General features: G+C 39.4%; 1 protein-coding gene across 1 annotated transcript in view; it reads left to right on the top strand.

Annotated features, from left to right (window-relative positions):
- The window catches only part of SORCS2 (sortilin related VPS10 domain containing receptor 2), a gene marked incomplete at both ends in the record, with an annotated part of 569,250 nt that overhangs the window by 447,016 nt on the left and 96,894 nt on the right, over positions 1-25,340 (top strand). The window contains 2 exons of the mRNA XM_081999338.1: positions 12,861-13,025; positions 17,705-17,778. Coding sequence (XP_081855464.1) covers positions 12,861-13,025; positions 17,705-17,778 — 239 coding nt within the window. The remainder of the gene's footprint in view (positions 1-12,860; positions 13,026-17,704; positions 17,779-25,340) is intronic.

Raw genomic sequence — 25,340 nt, forward strand, 5'->3', positions numbered from 1 at the left:
TGAGCAGTCTGGTTTTTGCAGCTGTATTTATTTACTTTTATCATGGTTGCACCTACAGGCAAAGGTACGATTGAGCTCGGCACTGTCCAGATGTGAAGCAGAGAGACAGTCTTGCCGTAGGCAATTCGTAATCAGGCTGACAGAGAAATGGATGTGCTGAAGCCTTTTAAAAACTTAGCTAGGACTACAGGCATGCTGACCATGCGTTAGATGGTAGGATCCTGTTGCTGCTTTGTTTATGAATTCTAACTTCAGTATTATTTCTGCATCCCCAGTCACTACCTTGATTTATACAGCTAAAACTCAGGGAAATTTTGGTTATTGCTTTCTGAAATGTTTTGATTTAGGATCCTTTGGTTCTGTATAAACATGCAATATTGTTTAGCTATCGAAGACAAATTATTTTACAGACCACAGAGGTCTGTTTGGAGGCGATTTGGGAAGACTAGCCATCCACATGGGCAATCTTTCTGCTTGGATGAGCCTTATTTTTTTTCTCTTGGCTTTGGGGTTTTTGGGGAGGGGGGTCATGGTGTTCTTTTTGTAATTTTAGCATCTTTGATGTCTTTTAAGTCCCATAGGCCCTTTGATATTCAGTAGTAATAAATGAGTTATAGCCTATTCCTCTACAAAGGTTTTCTTGCCTGCTTATTAATTCTCTCAAAGCAATGTACCTAGGAGCAAGTTGATGAAGCGAGGTAGATTTGACTGTGAGACACTGTCAGGCAGGAGAGTAAATAACCCTCACTTACTCCCCCCGCCTGTCACCAAACGGTTTAACTTGCAATAAATTATCAAGAACTGTTAGTAAATTAGTATGCCACCTGGGACAGGCTGTTGATTATTGTGTGATTTCTATTTACTTTTCTGGAATGGGCTGCAGTCTCAGATGAGTGCTTCTTTCAGGAAACTCACTTGTAGAAGTGACAAAAGGCCATTTTTTCAGGATATAGATTATACTGAGAGTTTTTAATTAACTTTTAATTATGTGAAAGAGGCTCTTCATAACTCCTAGTGTTTTTTTCTTTATGTCTCATCCTTCATGGCTAACTCACACCACCCAGCCTCCACCCAGTTAGTTGTGTTGTCTTATAGTGAATTTGATGGATTTGGTGGTGCTTACAAGATTTTAGGAGCAGTACCTCAAATACAATTGATATAAAAGACCATAAATCTCTTTATGCTTTTTATCAGTGGCTAGCTATGGTCCAGGGCTGCAATGGATTAAAACATAAGAGGTGAAGGACGAGGTGTCCTGGAAAGTTATACTGGAAAGTATTTTATAAACATAAGAAAATACACTATGTTGTTTGCAGGGCTAATGCCAACAGGGGAAAAAAAAAAAAAAGAACAAAAGGAAAATTTTGAAATAAATCTGATTACCAGAAAAGGTCATTTGAATGTATTCTAGAACAGAGATGAGCAATTAAACATTCTGAATTACTAAAACTGATGCTAGAAAATCAAGGGTGGAATCTTATCCTTCTAATTTAGGAATGTGAGATCCTGCCTCATCAAAATGTTAGGGGCTTGGACTGCTTGGGGCAATAGACCCCACTTTACTTAAGTATCTAGCTTTCTCCAACGAGGTGGATAGAAACCTCTGAAAAATCCAGTGGGCAATCTAGTTTTCCCAGCTTCAATGCTTGCCCTTTATTTCCCTTGTAAAGGGAGCAGCATTTGTGGGCAACAATGAGGTGGCTGTTGTTGAGACAACAGCAGTTGTTAGGTGCCTCCACACCTCTACACACATTTTTTTTTTCAGGAATGTATTTTCAGAGTCACGTTCACTGTGCAGACTGGAGAAATGAACTTGTAGGAAAGATGTGAAGTTCAACAAAGGCAAATAAAAAAAAAATTCCATCTGTGATAGAATAACTCCAGCAACTGTACTAATGGGGCTGATTGGCTGGAAAGCATCTTTGTAGGAAAGGTTTGGGGTTCTTCATTGAATTCTCAAGGGCAGAGCAGTGTGCCTTTGCAGCAAAGAAACCCAACAGCAACTCTGGAAAGGGTGTAGTTAGCAGGTCCAGGAAAGTAATCCTTCCCTTCTGTTTAGGCATTTTGTGACTGCATCTGGAATAGGTCATCCAGTTTTGGGGTCCCCAGGACAAGAGAGGCATTGACATACCAGAGGGAGCCCAGTGGAGGAGCAGCTCGATCCAGAGCTGGGGCAAAAAAGACACGAGGAGAGGCTAAGGTAGCTGGGCTTGTTCAGCCTTCTCAGGGCTCAGGGGAGATCTTATTGCTGTCTAAAACTGACTGTGCATGAAACTGGAGTTAGACTCTTCTCAGCAGTGTGGACTGGAGGTAGAGCCAATGACAGTAGCTGGAACACAGGAAACTCCAGTGGCTTAAAAAGAAACAAATTTTTAGGATGAGGGTAGTTGAACACTGAAACAGGCCATCCAGATTGTGGGATCTCCATCCTTAGACATATTTGGGACTGGAAGGCACATGGTCCTGAACTATCTGCTCTACTTGTCCTTGCCTGGAGGAGGAGGTTGGACTAGATGACCTCCAGAAGTCCCTTCCTACCTATATGTTTGTATTGTTCCCTTCTCTTCAGCATTCTAGGCATTACACTGGACAAATAACTCTCAGTAGCCACATAGCCTGACCCTTAGTACAACAGACGATCTAAGGATCATAGGCAAAGGAGAGGGAAAAAGAGTGAGACAAGCTGAAGTTCTTCCCTGGGAATAAGAACATGTTCATTTGAAATGAAAGGAAGAAAGAAAGGGAGAGGCTGTAAAAACATGCAACTTCCAAGACAAAGATCAATATTCTAATGCAATGGCTGGGCAATATCCATCTGGGTCCATCAAACACTGAAACTGTGTCCCAGAAAGATGCCTAATTACTAACTGAGATGAATTGTTTTCATACTTTCTGTCTAACCCAGGTTATTTACGACTGCCTGTTCAGATCTGAAGACATACAGAGGTCCATGTTCTGTTTGCTGTGTATGTGCATGCCAGCTGAGTAGTAGATGTAATCAAAAACATACACATCTGCACAGCTGAGATTAGAAATCAGCCCTCGAGCAGTAAGGTGTTCTTCCCTCATGAAAGTTAACTCTAAGGTACTGAGACCCCTGGAAGCATCAGTATAATGTGGCCCTAACATACAGTAAAGGGATGAAGTTCATCATTCTGTCATTGGAATTGGATGGTACTTTAAACTGAAGGTTTGAAGTTACATTGCAATAGGTAATTTTTTTTAAGAACAACTCCTAGTATTAGAATTCTATGGAATCATTAAGGTTGGAAAAGACCTTTAAGATCATCAAGTCCAACCATCAACCCAACACCACCATGCCCACTAAACCACGTCCCAAAGTGCCACATCCACACAGTTTTTGAACACCTCCAGTGATGGTGACTCCACCACTTTCCTGGGCAGCCTGTTCCAATGCTTGACCAAGAATTAATATGAACATCTTTTCATGGTTAATACTTATTTAATTGGCAGCACTGTGGATTGAGGTGGGAGGAGTTGCTTTTTTATTTACTCCTAAAATTCATTTTGTTAATAACCCTTGCCCCTAAATTTTACCAATCTCACAAATGGACAAAAGAACTTTGTTTCTATTTCTATCTTGGTTTTGATGATGTGTAGCCTTTTCTCTCTCATATATATGAGAATATGTACAGAATTACCTAAGGTTTAGTAGTCACAACATTTAACCGGGAAGATACCAAGACTTGTTCCTGCAATGACATTGCTCTAACAACTAATCCACAAAGTCAGTGTCTCTGTCCCAACAAATATTTTTCTATCTACGTGCTTAAGTTGGAACAGCCCCAGAAGGAACACCCTCTCCCCCTAATTCCCTCATGGGCCTTAGGAGTCATGCTCGTAAATTTTCTGATGGAAGTTTTCAGCAATACAATTCAGTTATGGCAAAATGATGCTTTTCAATAGAAAAAAAAAAGTTTTATACATCATCTTTCAAAAGGTCAAATCAACACCCATCCCAAGTACACCTGGAGAAAACTAGTGCAATGAGTGCCAGGTATGTGCGTTTACTAAAATCCTACCTCAGTACAAATTGGTTCTTTACAACTGCAAAAATCTAAGCCCTGATGGAGAAAGGCTTATTATCTACAGTGCTGCTAGAATCAGGCACAGCAGTACTGTATGCTTCTGAATATAAAAGCTCTATTCTTCAGTGAAGTCCTTTTTCTATTAATGAGATTTGCCTTAATGGGACCAAGAATTACTTTAAAAGACATTTCCTTTCTGCTTTTCAAGGACTTTTTTCCAGTCCAAATGGACTGGAAAAAAGATAAGGGGAAATATTTCAATAGCAAGAGCTTTTATAATTAAGCTTTGTAGCCTACATAATGGAGATTGGCCAAATTGTACTGAAAAATAATTATTGTTTTTCCAGGGCTTGCTTCTGCTGCTCTGCTTCCCTTTCTTCTCCCCCTTCCATTTTCCCCTTCAAAACCACATAATCAGTTGTGCCTTACGTATGAAAAACTTGCAGTGAAGCTCTTTCCCCTCAGGTTTGTATTTTCCCCTGTGGTCTAGGAGAGAACTGTTGAGCTGTTCAATCTTTAACTATACCCAGGCCTCCGTTAAGAAGAGTGCCTACAGTTCTCAGACGCAAGCAGGTGCTTGCTTGAAAGGTGAGGACTTTAGTAACTCATTTCATAGTGCCAACTACCCCTTTAGGTATGGGAATGGACATATTTAAAGTATAGTGTGAGACACATCTGAGAGACCTTGTAGATGATGCTAAGATGGCCATGATGATTATTGTTTTCCAGTCTTCAGTGGCCTCTCCCAACCACTAGGGCCTTTCAAAGCTGTCAGTGATTTCAGCTAGCTGCTTCAGCAATTTTGGATGTAGCCTATTTGATTGCACGAACCACATCCTCCTCCCCCTCCAATTTTGGAAAATGCTACTTATTCTTTATGAGTTGTAACAGAGTCATTAAGTACATTGATCTCTGTAAGAAGTGCTCTAAGGAATTGGGGAGAGAGGAATAGAGGTGCTTGACATTGATGCCTCAGCTGGTATTAGGGATATCTTGGGAGCATTATGGGATGGCTTTTGGCTGCGAGAACACCAGGAACCTGTTGAGTATTTGGGATTGGAGGGGACAATTTGTGCAAAGTGAGATTCCCCAGAGAGCTCCCTTTTCCAGTCTTCCCAGAAAATTCTTGTGCAGCCCTATAATAGAACTGAGTTTCATAATTAAAGACCAAAAGGCACACTTGTAATATTTTTAAGGTGGATGAGTGTTTTACCTATTACACAAGACTATGAGGTCCTGATCAATCCCATATGACCGATATTTTTAACCACCACATCTGCCTGCCTTTCTTTCACAGTTTTGCCCTGTCCGCTAATTACTATCCATGTCATTTCTCTTTGAGCTTAGTACAGTTTTTGCTGCTGACAAATTAATGTCTGGCAACTGGGAACTGTTTGACCTGGTTCTTCATTAAATTAGATCAACACACATATGCAGTTATTTGCTGTGCATCCATTATCCTCCTTGTGAAGCATTGTTTTATATTTTTGCTCTGTAACATTTTCAGGCAGAAAAATATTTGAAGATTTATTGAAGGTCCGCAAAATAACTTCTTGAATTAGATTAGTCTGCAAATTCCCAAGAAAAAGATCAGTGTGTGTCTGTTCTGTCTGGGAAATACTAAAGTTTGTGGAGATGTTGGTGAGAAAGCGTGAAACTTCCCCATTTCTGCTGTGCAATCCTACTCCCTTTTTTTTCCTCCAGGTCACGCAAAATGCCCTTATTTTATTGCAATATAAAACCTGGTTAGGGAAGGTTCCCCCACTGTGACAAGAGTTGGCACTATGCCTCCCCAAGTGCTGTTCCCAACTCAAACTGCTGATGTTAAGCATACTGGGAAAGACTCTGTGATTTACTTCCTTGTAGGCTGAAGTGCATGGTTTTAAATGAAACCGTTGGAATAGGTAAAGATATCAATACGATTATGATCCCAGAAAACATCTCAACATTAAGTTTTGCTCTTTTTAGATGTAGGAACTGTGCATTAAGTGATCACTTTTGCTGAAGAATTAGCAATAGACAGTGCAGGAAGGCCTCTTCTGTTTTCACTTCAAAAGAGAGACAAAAAAGTAGTATCTGTAACAAATAGTATTAGGTACCTAATAAAGCTTCTGTTCCTTTCAGTGTAAGTTCGTGCCTGTGCCAATTTAATATATCCTGTGCCTGGGTATATTGAAGATGCTCCTTATTAATTAACTACTTGCTCATAACAGTACAAACGTATTTTGTAGAAGATAAACAATGTATGTGTATCTTAGCTCTGCAAGATAGGTGCAAATAACACTAGAAAAATTAACTATTAAGGAAAGAACTGTCTATAAAGAAGTACTGTTTCTCCTCTCCCTCTGATGTGACCATAGGCATATTTACACCTCTCGCAGTGTATTGCAGGAATACCAAATTTGGTTAATATGTGCTAGTTTTTTAGAATTATTGGGCTAGTGGCATGAGTTGTTGCTCTGAAATGTTTATGAAAATTTGGCCTGCCATGTTAGTCAAGTGGCAACAATTTTTTGCTTCCAGCAGGTTATAAATGGATGAGATTTGTTCCCTTGAAGGAAGATGTAATGATCAGTTTGCTTATCCTGCCTGACACTTCTCTAAATAAGAAGACTGAAGAATTGAGCTGTAATTGTTATCCCCTAGAGAGCTGGCATAGTCAGCATCTTTGAGGTGTTCAATTATAGAGATCTGGCAGATTTAGATATATACAGGTTGCCAACTAGTGCAACAGGGCAGGATTTTTAGGCTGGTCATCAATATCAGTCAGAATTTTTGTAGCTGTTTCTCTGTGGGCGTTCATTATTATGATATGCAACCATCCTTAAACTTGCTTCCACTATATTGAATGCTCTAGACACGAGCCAACTCTTTTAAAACTATCTGATTTTACTCTCAGTTTATATAATTTCAGGCTTGCCTACACCCAATGTAAGCTAGTTGTTCTCCGTCCAGTTGCTCTGAATGCATTTTTCTGTTAAGCTAACTCTGATGTCCATTCCCTCTTTAACATGTTTCATGTGTTACCAACTGCTCCAGTGGGTAACTAGCACATTTTAAGATCCTGTCCTCTTAGTATTTACTCCACGTCCTACAGTGCATAATAAGTTGCTGGTACTATATAAATAATATTACAGCTCCGTTGTGATATTTCAAATGATTAATGAGATGACCACAACACAGGGGAAGACAAAAATGTAATACATGCTTTCCATTAGCCTTGCCAGGATTGCTTCATATGGCCTTTGATTGTGTCTTGAGATTGTGATCAGTGTAGCAGATATTTCTTGGGAGCCATCCTTAACATTCCCACCTTTCCTTCTCTTGTGGCAGTCCTCATAGAAACTAGTTGCTGTTCTGAAATGCGTCTGTGTGAGAGGTTGAAAGGGGCTCTTCAAGAGAAAGTAAGTACAACTTCTAGAGGAAGCTGTGAACGCTTACCGTGAAAAGTAATACACCGTTCTGGGATATATGTACATTCATGTGTATATGTATTCCATAAATGTGCATTTATGCAATTCAGGTGCACACACAAGTTATTTTTCTAGCTCTTGTTAATTTTCAGTAATTCATTAGTGATTAGATTCACTAATAACTAACATTTGTGAGGAGTGATTTTGGGTGCAACTTCCAGGGAAAATCTACAAGATTAAACTGCTATCTGAAAGGCTTTTTATTTTACTCTTTATTTGGAATTACCCTGTGTTGATTCTTTAGATATTGTTCTTACTGCTGTGAAAGTAAAGGGACTGTATTTTGCAAGAGCAGTTACCACTGTTGAGTTATCAGATCTTTCATACCATCCAAGATAAAAATCATGGCCCTTGGCAGTCCACTTTGTGTGTTCTATGAATGCCACCTGAGAAGCAACGTCTCATTTACAATTGGTAGCAGGAGCCAGATTAATTTCTGTGTCACCCAAGCATATCTAATAACACAGAAATAATGTAAATTGTAAACACAAGAAAAATAGATGTGTGTGTGAATCTGAAAAATGTTGAGGGTGTTACTGCAGTGCTGTGAAGCTCTGTGAATACTGCCCTGAGATTGGCAGCACTGCCACAAAGAGTATTTAGCTTCAAAACTCATGTAGGCATGCAGGGTTATGTGATGGTATCACTAGGAGTCTGGTGCTTCCCTGTGCCCAGCAGCCTTGTTTCAGTTTAGCGAAGAACCTTCATCTAGGCATTAACATTACATGTTCTTAATGGAAAATAATTGACCTTTGTGGGGATGGCCCATAAGTTTAAAATGAGTTACATCATTAAGGTTTTTGCTGGAGTGAGTCCAGTGCTCTTTAGGATTGAATCCCCATAGCCAAATCCTCTATGTCCAGTGGGAATTCCGTTTACTGGTGGAGACTGGAGGTGTAGGTGCTTCCTGGGCTTGCTTGGCATCTCAGTGCATGGCTGCTGTGTGCTTAAATGAAGAGTTTCTCTATTTTGATTTCTTACTTAGCCCGAAGGAGGTTTCTTCCTTCAAGAGCAGCTTAGAGTGCTCAGGAATATGAAGGGTCTTGATTTCTGACCATATGCAGGATTTTAGAATTAAAAAATGGTGTGTCTCATCTCTCTCACCGCTTACTGCAGAGATCTCCTGTGGCAAGTCAGATGCTGCGAGTCTAGAAATTTCTTCATGATGGATGTTTTGACTTTTTTTTTTTTCCCCTATATTAATACTAGAGAAATGGAAAGGGAAATAAAAGCTAGAATTAAAATTAAGATCAGTTGCTGAAGCTGAAAGAGACAGCACAATTGTAGTATGTTAGAAGAGTGCCATGTTTTAGAGAAAGTGCTGATTAAGATCAAATTTATCTTGAGTTTACATTTTGATTGGACCTAAACTGAGGGGAGGAGGGTTATATTTCAGACACAGTGCAAATGATGCATGTTAATATCCTGTGTTTATTGCCACTTGAAATTACAGCATAGCTTTGAATTGCTGCCAAATCTAGAGTTAAGACTCCCTGGTAATCACTATGATTATTCCAAGTCTTCATGGTAATAGTGGGAAGACGAAGTATGATACACAAGCTACTGTAGCCTAAGCTGTCAGAGTCTTTTTATCCTTTGGGGCTCAGATTGTGATTCCACCCAGCAGAGGGAATGGTTAGACATGCACATTGGCCAATGAATCCTGAAAGAGAGATTAAATAAATGGATTTAATTATGTTATTTTCAGATTTATTTGGCTTTTATATTACCTCCTGCCTCACTAACTTTTCTTGAAATGAGGAAAAGCATAGCTTTTATTTATTTATAGAATGCTTTAATTCATATGTTGGCATGGTGTAGTATTTTTCATTTTTATTAGAAATCTTTTTTGTTTTCCTCCCTGTTGATCTGTAACATATCCTATTTTTACTAATTTTCTTTACAATCCATAGGATAGTTTATCTCCTCGAAATATTCTTTATCTCTGCTTAACTGTTGGAAGTTGAACGTTTGTCTGATCTGAATGCATACATGTTATTGTGGTTTGTTTAGCTGATGGGAGATTAAGAAGTGAGGTCAGGGATAAACAACATAATATAGAGTTACAATTTACTAAAAAAATATTCGAAGAGTCTCACAGGAGAGAGAAATGCTCTGTAAAAAGTTGTTTAAAAGAAGCTTAAGTGAAATTTAGATGTGATTAAAATCTGTTCTGGTTTTTGAATACACAGTTATTCAAGCAAGTAGTTGTTTACTTTGAGTTTAAACCCTCGGCAATCACTGTTAGTCAGCTCTCCAGATAGTATGTCCCAGTTGCATCCCTTCATCAGTTGCTAGCTGGAAGGTTTTGCTATTCGTTCCACTTACAAAGTAAATAAAACTTGTTACGGAAAGCATTTAATGTGGGTACAATATTTACTCTAAAATATTTTCCTCAATAAGTAACGTTAGCCAGCAGGCAAGTCTGAGCACCCAGTGCGTTAGCTGTGGGAAGCAAATCTGTATGCCTGGCACATAATTATCAGTTCAAACTATTGAAATATCAATCAGAATGCTGAGTGAAATCCAAAAATATTTAAATAAATGAATTATTATGTGTGTGTGAATAAAAGTATAGTTAGGGACTCTGCCATGTATGCTTAGATGTCTACAGTCTTTAGGCTATTTTTTTTTTCTGATAGATTTAACTCAAAGATACATAGTATTTTTGAAGGACAGCATTAGGAAATATCACAGCATGTTTGCATTTCATTATAGCTAGTATTTTTCTTATGACTTCAGTTTCCAGAATGTATTTGTCTGTAAGCTGCTCTTGGATCCTCATTATAAAACTTAGACATGCCTATACTCAAGGCTCATTAATGGAGAAAACCACTCCCAAATTTATAAACCTTAATTCCTTTATTATTTCAAAGCCAATATTTTGGTATTTTTGGAAGTTTAAGATTTATTGGGCCGGAAAAAGAAAGCAAGACATAGTGCTGTAGTCCAGAGATAACCGTTCTGTACAAGTGCAGCTTATGCCTTTTCCGGAATATGCGCTACACTGATTTCTTGTCTTGGGTGTATTCATTTTTAAAAACGCTAATGGGAGAGAATGGAGATAATGATATTTACAGAAAGTGTTGTTTGGACTAGAAGTCTACATCCAAAGGTATTAAGCTTTCTATATGGAATTACTGCTGTACTGCTTCTAGTGATATAGCATGGAAGGACACAATTGTATGCACTGCAAGCTAAGCATGGATCTCAGGACCAGCCTTGTGCATGCATTAAGATGCGAGGACGTGCCTGGACACAAGCTTCAGCAGGAATCGTGGAGCTCACGGTACAGCCTTGCTTGTGGAGTTCACTTTAGTGCAGGACCTGGTCCTTCTTTCTGGGATCTGGTCAGGAGCCAACAGGAATGAGGACTGTACAGCTTGCTCAGCATGCAGATAGTTTGAATTAATTTACTTCCAAGAAAAACTAGGTATTTTGAGCATGAGTTGCAGATGGTAGCGTGGCAAGGAGGGTACAAATCTCTGTGCTGGGCATAAACGCTTTTTCACACGATGCAAGCAAAGCACAGGGGAGCATGTGACAGCACATTCAATTTTAGGTTCTGCCCTCTGCAGAAAATCTGCCAAATGAGTGAGTTACAAGAATCTTTGAATGCTCTATCTAGGCCAGCAGCAGCATACTTGGAGAGTATGTTGTAATGAACAGGTACTGTTTGAAGAGTTTACCAAGAGGCAGGAAGCCATTGGATACAGCAAGAATAAGAGAAGGCATTTGTGCAGGTGTGATTTCTAGAGCTTTCCAATAAAAATGACACAGTTTCCTACTCTTGGGTAAAGAATAGCATTAATACATGATCATAGCAAGGTTATAGACTATTACCTTGCTCTTCTTACTGGCCCAGTCACACAGCTAATAGAAGTAGCTTTGGCTTAATATTTGCTTTGGTGTGGGGTTTCAGCGGTGGACCATGGACCCTGAAGTATATGTGCAGTTCTCTCTCTTGTTCAACAGTGTACTTCAATATGTGCCCCATTTTAGGTATACGAAAGCTATGCAGAAATTAGTGCAACTGTGTGTGTGCTTAAAGTACAAGTGCACATGCTGAAGTAACCTGACAGAGCATCTACAAATGTCATATTTATAGTTTTTCCCCCAAGACCAATGGTAGTAAAAGCTCAGTCCAGCTGCCATTTCTGTGTAATTAATTAGAAATTTCAATTTTTTAAAATTCAGCTTTCCTCTAAAAAAGTGACTACATAAAAATTGTACTGTTTTGTCTAATGTATTTCCTTCTCCATATTCACATTATTGTAATTCTGCTTGCATAACTTGTTGCCATTTAGCCCTGTAAGTAGTTTACAGTCAATATATCATAGTGATCAGGATTCTGTGGTGTCTTCGACATCATTTGTTGAATATTTTAAATACATTTTGAATTCAGGATTATGTTTTTTAATTGTTTTTGAACTGTGAGCCAAGTAGATCCCAGCTGGCCTTTGAAAATCCATGTTTTGTTTGTAGGATACCAGTTGATAAAGACACCTTTTTGAATGCAAACTGGGCCTGTTTGGTCTGGAAAGACAATAAAAATGGATCCTCACGTTGGTGTTTTTAGAACCACATTATAACATGCTGACCAACTGCAAAGGGTGAAGAAGTTGAAAAGAGTGCAATTCTCACTAAATTATGTGGGGAGAATTTCTTGCTGAAAGCCTGATGTGAAGTTCACACAGGGAGACAGCTCAAGCTATTACTATGTTTGAGTCAAGCTATTACCTGCACCTGAGAAGGAAATGTGAATAATTGATTGGCATTTTTTTCTGCATCAAATTGAATTGCCATTTTATCCAAAATGTGTCAGCTGGAGGAGAATGGTGAAGCAATGGAGAGATGTTATGGACTAGTTCTTTCTCCTGGGTAATTCTTCTGATATAACTATAGCAGTGATTATTTTTACATTTAGTATTTATAAAGGTAGCCTCACTAGACAAAGTGATGAATTTACATGGACATGTTAAAATGAGTCATTACTAGTTTTAATTCTTTTTTGGTTAGTCTGGAGATTGTCTCATGAGGCCTCATAAACTTTGCACAAAGACCAAAACCTAAGGCAGTCATTTTGAGTAGAGATGAGGAATGTGATCAATTTGTTGTGATTTGCAAGAAAAGTTATAGAACCTAACATTCACTGATTTGGTCAGGGAAGATTAACAGGATCTTGCAGACCTTACCTCTTAGATGCTTTTAAGTTTCTTGTCTGCAGAATTTTGATAGGTAAGGTGTGTACAAAATCTGCCATTTACACAAGAAAAATAAAGCTGTGTTTCCTGAGAAGGCAGTCTTCTGAATATATGTTGTAATTTTTGTCTTTTAGATAATTCTTGTAAGTTCTTCCCATAACGACCGTGACCAAAGCCTTTTCATAAGCACGGATGAAGGAGCCACTTTCCAGAAACAACCCATTACTTTCTTTGTGGAAACTCTCCTTTTTCACCCGAAAGAAGAAGATAAAGTACTTGCTTACACTAAGGAAGGCAAGGTAAATCTTGAAGATACTGCATTTGTTTGAAGTTTAGGAATTACTTCGTTAAGAAGATATAAACCAGTTACGATTATGCTGATTAGTATTAGGTTTTATGAAATATCAGTTGCCCAGAAGGGAATCATTCTGGTTATGGGGTTTATTTAAATATTTATTGTATTTGTGTCAAAATCTTTGTTTTTACAGTAATTTCAATCCTGGAATTTTTAGTTGATACGGATATTGGTAATGTTTATCTTCCTGCATAATATAGTTATATAGTACCTCAGAAATGTGCTCCTCCCTCGAAAGTGACCATAAGTAATTGCTCAGTAATTTATACTGTAGTAGAGTTAATGAAGCTGAAATAGTGCCTCCAATGGCAATTCATGGGATGTAAAAGAAAGTAATACAAAATAAACAGCACAGTCATACAGCAGAAGAGGATTTGGGGAATCAATGAATGTGTAGAAATGTCAAATAATTCTCTCTCTTACGATGTATTTGTACCGCTTTCAGATTCAGGAGTTGTATCATGTGGTTTGTGAATTTTGATCATCTTTCATATTTCTTCTGGTTAAATTATAAAGTAATATTTCTGGATGTGTTAGGGTAAACACCAATGAGCAAGCACACAGTCTGTAAGTGTGTAGTTCATCTTTTTTTCATGGTGCCAAAACTGCAGCTGTAAAATCACTGTGATTCTGGTCCTGGTAGTGGTCTTAACTCACCTCCATCATTACTCCTGTTTTAAACTGAAATTAGGAAACTCTAGTCCAGTTTAATCCTTGTCAGACTTCACAGAAGGTGTATATTTAGGTGGTGAGATTAGTCAGAAAAAGTTGCTCACGCTGCAGCCAAACACTGCACTGATTTCAATGATGTTATATCAAATCATCCTTTGGGATATTCCCTGGGATATAGAAGTTAATAGCTGATACCAAAACAATTCATGTTTACAGGCATTTGCAAATAAGGATAGAACTAGAATAAAATACATAGCAAACCAAAATCAGTCACAAATTATGTGAAATATTTTCCTTAACATTTTCAATTTGAAATCCTAACAGAATTACAAATGTACTGAATGCATGTTATGTACACAAAATACTTCAGGGAAGCCTGAAGTTATGAAAAGCCCATGTTATGAAAAGCTCTTTTTTCACTTTGACTTTTGTTTCTGATGATAGATACAATTCCTAAATTTTGTATAGTTAGATGTTAGTCTTGAAAAACTAAATGGCAGAAACTTGAAGTGTAAGAGTCCAAAGAAGTGTATTGAAGAAGTTGACCAGCCACAAGAAGTGGGTAGAAACATTTGCCAGTAAAGAGAAGGGGGCAGGAGCACCAAGAGAAGCATTTGCTTTGTATTTTGATGAACTATGCGTGATAGGGATTTTTTCAGGCAATTTATCCTTAGATCATCTTCCAAATGGAGTGATACTATTATTTGCCACATTTAAAATGTGACTGGACAAAAAAACTGCAAAATATTCAGTAAAGAATAGCTCTACATTAGTAGCAGGAGGATTAGTCAATCTGATAGACTGTTCTCAGGCTTTCAACCTAACACCATAAAGACTTACTGGACAAGACCTATGTCTTTACCCAAGATGTGTAGGAATGAAGGATGCCTTTAAATATAAATGGGTCAGTAACCTGCTTAAATTTTGTATAATATCTGATATATTTGGCCTGGTGGGGAGAGGAGGATGAAGTGATGTTGGCAAAGGAGGAGCTGAAAATCAAAATTGCAACCTGACATAAAAAGGTCACCGTACTAAAATCAATGGTCTTGAGAGAGAGTGTTGATCTGAATTTGGCCTAGGGAGATGGTATACTCTCAGGTTTTGAGTTAAGTAACTTCACCTTCACTGAAAAAAAGTAGTATCAATCTGAAACTCAGGAGAAGCCATTACCTCCTGTTACTGAAATGATTTCTTACAAAGGCATTTTTGAGAATACAAGGAATACAGGATCACGTCCTACATAAATTGCAATCTTGCTTCTCTGTCTACTGGAACATCACGGCCTTTCTCACAACTTCTGATTTGATTTAGGGCTTATTTTATATTGCAAAATATGCATTGTTCTTTTAACCAGAACCCTAGATTTTTTTTAAATAAAGCTCTAGCCTCTAGCTGACGCTATAAAAGAATGCAAATCCAGTCAATGTGGATGGATTAATCCATTTACTGCCTCAAATCTATACTCTCTTTTTCTGGCTACCTCAGTTATAATGAGTAAGCTATTCACTGAGTCTATATAAATGCTTTTAGATTTTTTTAAAAAATCGACAGGGGTACAGTAGATTTTAATTGCTCATTTGGCAGCTGAAAGGATGAAAAAATGGCAAAACCGAGTAAACCATTTCCAACTTTTTAAAAAAGTGATTCTACACATCTATTACATGGGTGGAATTATAAGATCTATTAGATGTGTTTGCAGAAGCCAGAGATTTTAGCTGTCCGCTAATGTAACTGCTTTTATCCCATATCTAATCTCATTTAGTAGTTTTATCATATGTACCCATTAAAAACCAAAACACGGAAGGGTTTTTTTTTTTTTTAATTAAAGGAAGTTGAATGTGTGCATAAGTTAGTTACACGTTATTTTTTATTTATTTCAAATACTGCATCGGTTAAAAATTCCTCTCAGTTTGAATATACCTTATCAGTCCTACTTCACTCTCCCTTACTGTAAAATTGCAAGGGCTTCACCCTACACTAAATCAAACTGTTCATTCATAGGGTCCCAGACTTCAGTCTTAAATGTGTGTGAGGGGAGGTAGTTTGGGCTTGGGGGCGGAGGGGGTTGGATTTGGTTTGGTCTTTTTTCCCCCCTACTGCACAGGCATCACTGTTCCAATGGCGGGAATCTTCTCTCATTTTCTTCTGAAATTTATCCATGACAAAACTATACTCCTTTGTTCATGTGCCAGTGTTGTCCCTTATCCTAAATTGCTCTTTTCCCTCTTGCCAGGAACCTCTGAATTCTTGGCTTGCTTTGCAGCTTGGACACCAGGGTTAGGGCAGCGCATGAAATGATCATCTCTTCCAGATTTACAGAAGTCTGGTGAGGCACGTAACTAGCCAAGCAGGGTCCACCCTTTTAGAAAGATGGTCAAGCCAATGGTTTTCTTTTCTGTAAGGTAATGCCTGTTATGACAAATGTTTGAAGAAGTAAGAAGCTTAGATTCTCCATCCTGCACGGTCCAGCCCGTTCAAAGCCAAATCCCTCCCTCCCAGGAGGCTGCTCTAAGCTCTGTGCTATAAAATACACTGGTTGCAGCAAACCCTAACTGACATAATAAAACTGAGATCAGAAAGTTAAGCAGGCAAATCAGGAGCCTGGCTCTGCAGACCCGTCATTAACGCATTTAGCTCTGAAGGCAAAGACTTTTTGATCCCTGATCCTTTCTGTCTGTGCATTGACTGTGTGAATGGTAAAGTAAGCAATCGGAGTCCTGGTTGTAGTTTCTTACCCAAACTATGATCTACCCACTTGAATTGAGCATGCAGTGAGACAAAGCCCGGTCATTGTGAAGTGAGTAAATGGGAAATACTGTTTCATCTCCAATTAAAATTTTAGTGAATTTACCCATAGAGTTTATCTCAGCCTTTATCTTTACATATTAATATTGCCAGTCTTCTGTAGTAAAACATAATATGTAATTGTGGTTGGGTTTTTTTTATTATTTATTTGTCATTGAACTTGTCATTTTAAAACAAAAACATTACTTACTAGTCCTTATAAGACACTTCCCCCCAGAACAATCAGCGACTGAACTGGTGACGTATTCCCATCAGAGAAGAACAATTTTACTTGCCTTTTTTTCCCTATTGGAGATATTAAGAGAAAACCCATCATATGTAAACTGGATCAACTAAGAAATGCATGCAGACAGCAGGAGGCTTTATATCTGTCTTTTTAGAAGTCAAATAGATATTTCCTATTTTAACTAGAGGAAACACATTATGAAGGCAAATGCTGGAGGAGGGAGATTTTTTAATAGCTATTTTATATTCCACTTTATTTTGGGGCAAAACAGCTTTCATCTGCACTCTTGATATCCATCCGTATCACTAGCATTTGCTTTTTAACCAGGGGTGAACTCCTCAGAGGGAAGATGGAGCTGGAGACTTACTCCTCCAGGCCATCTTCTACCTCTCTGCTGAGTGACCATTTCTTATGGGTCACAAATTGGTATCCATGAAGCAAACTCTTAAGTGCATCTCTCCTCTTCAAACCTCTTAAGCATTTTTCTTATATCTTTTAGTCCTATTTTAGCAGAGTTTTAAATCCTTTGACTTCACGGCTTACGTATTTTTGATGGAATTAAGGCTTGAAGCATAAAGGGAACATTTGTGCTTGTTTGGTCAATAAATGGGAAGAAGAAAAGCATCCTTTTACTATCCCTCTTGTGTAACCATGCTGAGGTAAAAAAGAATCTGACCCAAAATGAACTGTGAATTGTTTTCATGGTAAGCAAGAAGACATTGTCACTGAGTTGTGTTCATTATAGATTATATTTTAAAAGGCTTTCTCTATAAAAGTTTATTACTCTGAAAAATGTTGTAGAGAGTTCCTGGTAATTTTTTTTTTTTAATTGGTGTACAATCTGTCATTTTAGTAGGGATGTAGGACCTATCTTTGAAGATGTACAACATTAACAGTTTCCTTTTTTTTTTTGGTAGGTTTATGTATCCATTGACTTGGGGAAAAAATGGATACTTCTGCAGGAACGAGTTTCAAAAGATCATATTTTTTGGTAAGAAGTCTGTTATTTTCCAGATAAAAAATGAGCAGCAAAAACATTTAATTCTGATCAGGAAAGATGTTTCCAGAGGTACTGATGGGGACAGTACAAGCCTTGGTGTATTTTGCAGATTGAGTATGTCAAATTCATACTCACGGCAGTGATCATACCAAGTGTCAGCAGATATAAGGGTTATAGGTCTGGATCTATGGAGCCCAAGATTTAGAGAGAGATGTAATGTCCAGTGAAATTACTCTTCGTTTTACTGGTGAAATTGATCTTTAGAAAGGAGAGCAGTCTTTTTGCAGAGAAAAATCTATAACATTTTTTTAAAAGAGGCTGATTCAGACGCATTAACTGGAGTCATATATAAACTTACACTGTTAAGGAAACCGGTGAAAACTATTACTTTATCGAGTACACATATATCAAATGATTTCATTTTCAGCTCAGATATTTTAGTGTCTCTCAAAATGTTTAAGAAGTGATTTAAGCGGGTTGACAAAATGTTTGAAGTCAATGCCTTTTTTTATACATATGAAATTAATTTGAAAAGTATGTAACTTCTTTTACACCAAAATTAACCTTTTGCTAGTGTTTTAAATTGATTTTGTATTTAATTATGGCTAATTTGCACTCTCAACATTTATCTGATTTCTACTGAAAAAGCCAGAGAATTCGCCATTTTGCATTTTACTTCAGTGTTTAAGTGTGGACTATGCAAAACTGTATCATTACCAATAATTTTTTTTTTTTTAATTACAGGATTAATCCTAACATGCTAGACACTTCTGTTCCCTAAATGACTTTTGATTTTAGTTCTAGAAAGACTCTGATCTGTTGGGATCACCCTGCATGGCTGGACCTTAAGGAGAAGGAGCTGTGGCGTTGATCTGCGCGGCTCGACCTTAAGGAGAAGGAGCTATGGTAAACAACTAAGAAGCAGCGAGGAAAACAGGAACACCTGCAAGCAGCAATCCTGACTGTGTGAGGGGCGCATGGACAGCGCGTGATATTTTTATATAGCCGATTGCAATAGTGTGTGTAACAAGCTGTAACCAATCATGAGTGTGTGCGCAGTGACTAAGCGAAAATTATGATATATATTGGAGTCAGACAAGACAATAAACGGCTTCGGAATATAACTCTCATAGAGTTGTGAAGTCCATCCTTCTCCCGCAACTGGTGACCCTGACGTGATACGATCTCTGGGATCTCATCGTTGAACACCGGTCGAGCCGCGCAGATCAACGCCACAGCTCCTTCTCCTTAAGGTCGAGCCATGCAGGGTGATCCCAACACTGATCTATGTCAATTACGTAAAGTATAATTACCCATATGTCTATGGAGCTGTATCATGGGGAGGAGTGGCTGGAGAGCTGCCCAGCGGAAAAGGACCTGGGGCTGCTGGTTGACAGCCGGCTGAATATGAGCCGGCAGTGTGCCCAGGTGGCCAAGAAGGCCAACAGCATCCTGGCCTGTATCAGGAATAGTGTGGCCAGCAGGAGTAGGGAAGTGATCATGCCCCTGTACTCAGCACTGGTGAGGCTGCACCTTGAATCCTGTGTTCAGTTTTGGGCCCGTCACTACAAGAAGGATGTTGAGTTGCTTGAGCATGTTCAAAGAAGGGCAGCAAAGTTGGTGAGGGGTCTGGAGCATAAGCCTTATGAGAAGCAGCTGAGGGAACTGGGGTTGTTTAGCCTGGAGAAGAGGAGGCTGAGGGGAGACCCTGAGGGGAGGCTCTCTACAAGTACCTGAAAGGGGGTTGTGGTGAGGTGGGTGTTGGTCTCTTCTCCCAAGTAACTAGTGATAGGACAAGAGGAAACAGCCTCAAGTTGCACCAGGGTAGGTTAATATTGGATATTAGGAAAAATTTCTTCACTGAAAGAGTTATCAAGTGTTGGAAGAGGCTTCCTAGGGAAGTGGTGGAGTCACCATCCCTGGAGGTATTTAAAAGACATGTAGATGTGACGCTTAGGGACACGGTTTGGTGGTGGACTTGGCAGTGTTAGGTTTACAGTTGGACTTAATGATCTTAGAATCATTTAGGTGGGAAAAGACCTTTATGATTCTCTGATTCTATCTGGCTTTCAGCAATGTTTTGTGGTTTGTTAGTGGTGTTGTCAGTATTGAAATGGATTTACCTGATCTTGGTTGCAAGAGTTGCAATCTGTTCAGTATTCATGCTGTGATCCTCCTTGTTCTTCAGGTAGTTGCTTTTCTCTTGAGTTGAAATAGATACTCATCTTGGCTATAGTCAGGGAAAAACAAGACAAACAAAACCCCAACCTGCTTAAACTGCTGGTGTAGAGGTTACAAAGCATGCAGAGCTGTTATGGTACCTAAAATACGCTGGCCACTGGCCCAAAACGTAACTTGGTGAGTCCAGAGGTGTGCTGGCATGTGTGCTACTGCTGAAGCTGGACAGGGGGAGGTTATGACCCAGGGCAGAGACACGTGGATGGGTTAAACCCTGTTTGAAAGAGCTGGGAGCATGAGACCTAACCTGCCCTGCTGCCCTATTGGTGTAATCATCCCTGGACATATCAAGGGAACTTTTTCACACTTCCAGATGCCTCTTTTTAAGTTTGCAACCTACTTACTGTCCATAATTTTAGAAAATCAGCTTGCGGTTGGTTTGTAGTAGCACCCATCTGATTTACTCCAGTTGGTCTCATCCTTTTCTGCTGAAAAACTTGAATCAGCCTGACACTTTCTGCTTACTTGCTCCTGCAAAATATAGCCTTATTGAAGAACTTATTTCTACACAGCAGCTGGAGTTTCATAGGCAATACACTTTACGGGTCTAACCATGTGAAAGGTTATAATCATTTAGAAGTAACACAGTGGGTCAGAAATGTCATGTCTGCTTTATAACTGATTTTTCCTTAGCAAGATCATATAGGGTGTAAATCAGGAGAGCATGTGGTGCTCTATGTTTAATGAAAAAATAGATTTCAAATGTATTAGCTCTGCAAACCATCAAAGTCACTAACAGGTATGCAAGAACAATGGAAGCCTCTCTTTTGCAGACTTGTTTAATGGTGTGTTTCTTATTTGAGTCTAGGTATATTCACACTTGAATTATGAAAAAAGTACCGTATCACTGAAATATATGTCAGTTTTGCTCTGACAAAAAATCTGTCAAGGTTTTTTTGTATGTGAGAATTAAAGCCAGCAAGTGCATGTTTAATATTAAGTCTGTATTTTGCTGTGTTCCAGAGTCCTTATGTTTCCTTACATCATTCGGACACAAGCAGGAAAGTGTCCTGGAGCTTCAGTGGGAATAACTCCCATGTAGTACTTCAAAGTCATGGTTGTTCATAAACATCACATACCTCTCAGATAGCAATAATAAACTATAAGAGTCTGTATGTTTATAATAATTAGAAATATTTTCTAGGTTTTTGTTTTCCCCCTTTTCTCTATATAGACCATTCTGATTTCTCAAAAACTCTATCAGCCAGCAGCAGCAAGGATTTGGGAGCAGAAGTTGAGTGCCTCATCTGTACCAAATGATCCCTCTCTTAAACTTCCATAGAAATAAAGATAGATAAATATATTTTACTTCTAATATCATATGGGACATTGCAATAAATAAAGAGTCTGCTGTGAGTGGAGGGTTGGACATGAAGGCCTTCTAGTGGAAGTTACTCTGTCATTATATGAAACTTTCCACTACTTTATGGCCCTCATCACCTGAGTTATCAGAGCGCCAGATAGAGACAAGTATTTGTGTAGTTTTCAACAGGTGTGAGAACATGGGCTTTGTCATACCTCAACTATTAGGACACTCTCTGTTAAGTCCAGTATTGTTTTCTTGGCAATATATAGCATCTGATGTGTTAAAGATAGATGAAATGAATGTGAAGTAATTGCACATCTCACTGTAAATGAGGGCATGGGTCTTGCTGATACTGGCTGGTTGTGCCAAGAACATGTTACAGGACAGATCTTTAGCAGATGTTCCTTCGATTTCAGTCAAGTTTTGCTAATGAGATTGATAATATAGCCTAAGATTTTTATTTCAGTTTGGTAACTACAGATATTATCAGTCATAATATTTTCTTGTGCTTTGTAAAAACAATTTTTTCCTATGCCTCCAGCAGCAGACAGATCTTCATGCATTTTCTGAAGAAACTTTTTTTTTTTTAAAGAAAATCTAAATGCAATTAATTTAATGGAATGTCTTATGCATATATATTAGGGGAAGGTCAGTAGGGGCTGAGTATTTTAAACTATTTATGTTCAGATCTTATGCTGTGGGCTTATAAGCAATATATTAAAATAATCTTTTAGACTTTATTTGCTTTTCAAGTGTTCTGGACCATCCCTTAAGTATCTTTGCAGATGTAATGTATGGAATTTGGTCTTTCATGGTAGTGGAACTAGTGAAAAGATTATTGGTATCAGTCGAAAGTGTATACTACCATCTCTATTTCAGGAGCATAGAATATTTTCTTCCCATCTGTGATACAGGGTGGCATTTTCATAGAATTAATCATAGAATGGTTTGGGTTGGAAGCGACCTTAAAGATCATCTAGTTCCAACCCCCCTGCCATGGGCAGGGACACCTTCCACTAGACCAGGTTGCTCAAAGCCCCACCCAGCCTGGCTTTGAACACTTCCAGGGATGGGGCACTCACAACTTCTCTGGGCAACATGTTCCTGTGTCTCACCACCCTCATAGTGAATAAATTTTCTTACCCTCTCTCAGATGGTTTCCCCATTTATTTCATTTATTCTTTTAGAACGGAAAGCTGACTAATCCTTCATAGAAGTTTGTCTTCTTCCAGCATCTTAGGAGGCAAAAACAGGTTTCCTAGAGGGGTGGTCAAACCTGTCAGTGTTTAAGAGGCATTTGGACAATGTCCTTAATAACATGCTTCAACTTTTGGTCAGCCCTGAAGTGGCCAGGCAGTTGGACTAGATGATGATTGTAAGTTCCTTCCAACTGAAAATATTCTATTCTGTTCTATTCTAGTTTATAAACAAAAGAGCTGTAAATCTGCAGATATATGTAAAGATGGTTGTAAACCAGATGTATTCTAGAAATTTCTTTATTTTTCTTTGATAGTTTTCTCATTCAAGTTGAAATGAAAGAATCAAAATATAGAAAAAAGGAAACCTATTCAGAAAATATAGAAATACTGGAAATAAATGCTTTGTTCATTAAAAAGCTTTTTAAAATCTTTTCCAAAACAAAATCCTGAAATGCAGATTTGAAATTAACTTAGTAAAATTAAATACTAAGTCACACTGTAATCAAGACAAAAAAGAATCATTTTCTATCAACATTTAGAAAAGAAACCTTTTATTCTATATAAATACTAGCTAGGAGGATTTTTTTTTTTAATGTGAAAAGTTTTAATTTTGAGCAAATTCTTGTGCTTTAAAATTAAGAAACTGATTACCGTGACTGGTTTTACTGCTACATATAAACTGCAACTTGCCATGCAGTATTGCCCCTGTGTGATGATTTCTGTTTAAAGGATGTTATAGTGCTCATCCTTTATAACTGCTTTTTCCAATTCTTGGTATATTTGTAGGGGGGAATGCCAAGAGATATGACCTATCCCGGTCAAACATTAACACCCACGTATCACATGGTGTGAAATTGGTTTTATATATCAAGCCCATTTTAAAAAAAGAACGGTGTATTTCGTGGCAGTCCTTGAGAAGAAGAAAGAGTAGTGCAGTTCAGGATTCCTCTGGCTCTGCTGCTGTTCTCAATCCCCAAGGCTTACGCACCAGTTCCTTTTGATTTCTCAAAATAGAGCTTAGTAATACATAAGCAAAGAATAGATTGTGAATCAGCTGTCTACACCAGCACAAATATACCCCAGGACAGTAAGTCATGAATCGGTAATTACCAGAGAATTAGGCCCAGCACGTTGCCTTTATGACACTGTCTAAAGCCTTTGAAATGCTTTATTCTCGATATGTGGATTCTGTGCTATGGTGTGTCTGTTACTCATATTTTTAGCTATAGGTTCTCCATTTTCATGAGAGCTGAGAACATAGAAATAAAAAATTACGAGTTTATTTGAGTAGAGCAGTTGTTCTCAGGAGACCAAAGTTCTGTTCTCATCATGAAATCCCATACGAGTAATCAATCACAGTTGTACCCATTAACGTCAGTGTAGTGAGTTCCTGGCTATTCAAGTGTCGGGTGAAGGGGGATTTCAGCGATGGTGTGCCCTGAAGGAGAGAGAAATGCAAAGAGGATTCCATTGAGCCTTTAACGTTGAATTTTGTGTGAAAGGCTTTTGTGTGGGAAGCCAAGGATCTGTGGGGGCAGTCATTCTTATGTTTGACTTAGTTGCTTGGGATGATATTTGTTTCTATTTCTGTCTGTGTGGTGAGGTGTAATGACTGTATTGGGTTTATATGGCAAGGTTTGGTAGCAGTGGCGGTCAGGGCTTCTGTGAGAAGAGACCAGGAGCTGCCCCCATTTTGGACAGAGCCAGTTCCAGTTGACCCCAAGACAGACCCACCGCTGGCCAAAGCTAAACCCATGAGTGACGCTGGTGGTGCCTATGTGACAACATATTTAAGAAAGGGTAAAAAGGCTGTGCAACAACAGCTGGGAGAGAGGAGTGGGACGAATGTGAGAGAAACAGCCCTACAGGCACCAAGGTCAGTGAAGGAGAAGGAGGTGCTCCAGGTACCAGAGCAGAGGGTCCCCGGCAGCCCCCCGGGAAGCCCACGGGGAGGCTGGCTGTGCCCCTGCAGCCATGGAGCTCCACGGGGGAGCAGATCTGCACCCGCACCCGGGGAGGCCCCACGCCGGAGCAGGGGGATGCCCGAAGGAGGCCGTGACCCCATGGGCAGCCCGCGCTGGGGCCGGCTCCTGGCAGGGCCTGTGGCCCCGTGGGGAGAGAGAGGAGCCCCGGCTGGAGCAGGTTTGCTGGCAGGACCTGGGACCCTGCAGGGGCCAGGCTGGAGCAGCCTGTTCCTGAAGGACGGCACCTGTGGGGGACTCAGGCTGGAGCAGCCTGTTCCTGAAGGGTGGCACCCATGGGCGGGCCTGGGCTGGAGCAGCCTGTTCCTGAAGGACGGCACCTGTGGGGAGGCCCGGCCTGGAGTAGTTGGTGAAGAACTGCAGCCTGTGGGAAGGACTCACGTTGGAGAAGTTCATGGAGGACTGCCTCCTGTGGGAGGGACTCCACATTGCAGCAGGGGAAGACTGTGAGGAGGAAGGAGCGGCAGAGACAGCGTGTGATGAACTGACCACAACCTCCATTCCCCAACCCCCTGCGCCACTGGAGAGGAGGAGGGAGAGAAAATGGGGAGTGAAGCTGAGCCTGGGAAGAAGGGAGGGGTGGGGGGAAGGTGTTTTATTTAGTTTAGTTTTTGTTTCTCACTATCCTACTCTGTTATTAATTGGCAGTAAATTAAATTTATCTTCCCCAAGTCAAGTCTGTTTCACCTGTGACAGTAACTGGTGATCTCCCTGTCCTTATCTCAACCCACAAGCTTTTCATCTTATTTTCTCCTCCTGTCCTGTTCTGTTAAGAAGGAGGAGTGATAGAGCAGCTTGCCAGGCACCTGGTGGCCAGCCAAGGTCAGC

The sequence above is a fragment of the Phaethon aethereus genome (genome assembly GCF_964289735.1).
Source record: "Phaethon aethereus genome assembly, chromosome: 4".
NCBI lineage: Eukaryota > Metazoa > Chordata > Aves > Phaethontiformes > Phaethontidae > Phaethon > Phaethon aethereus.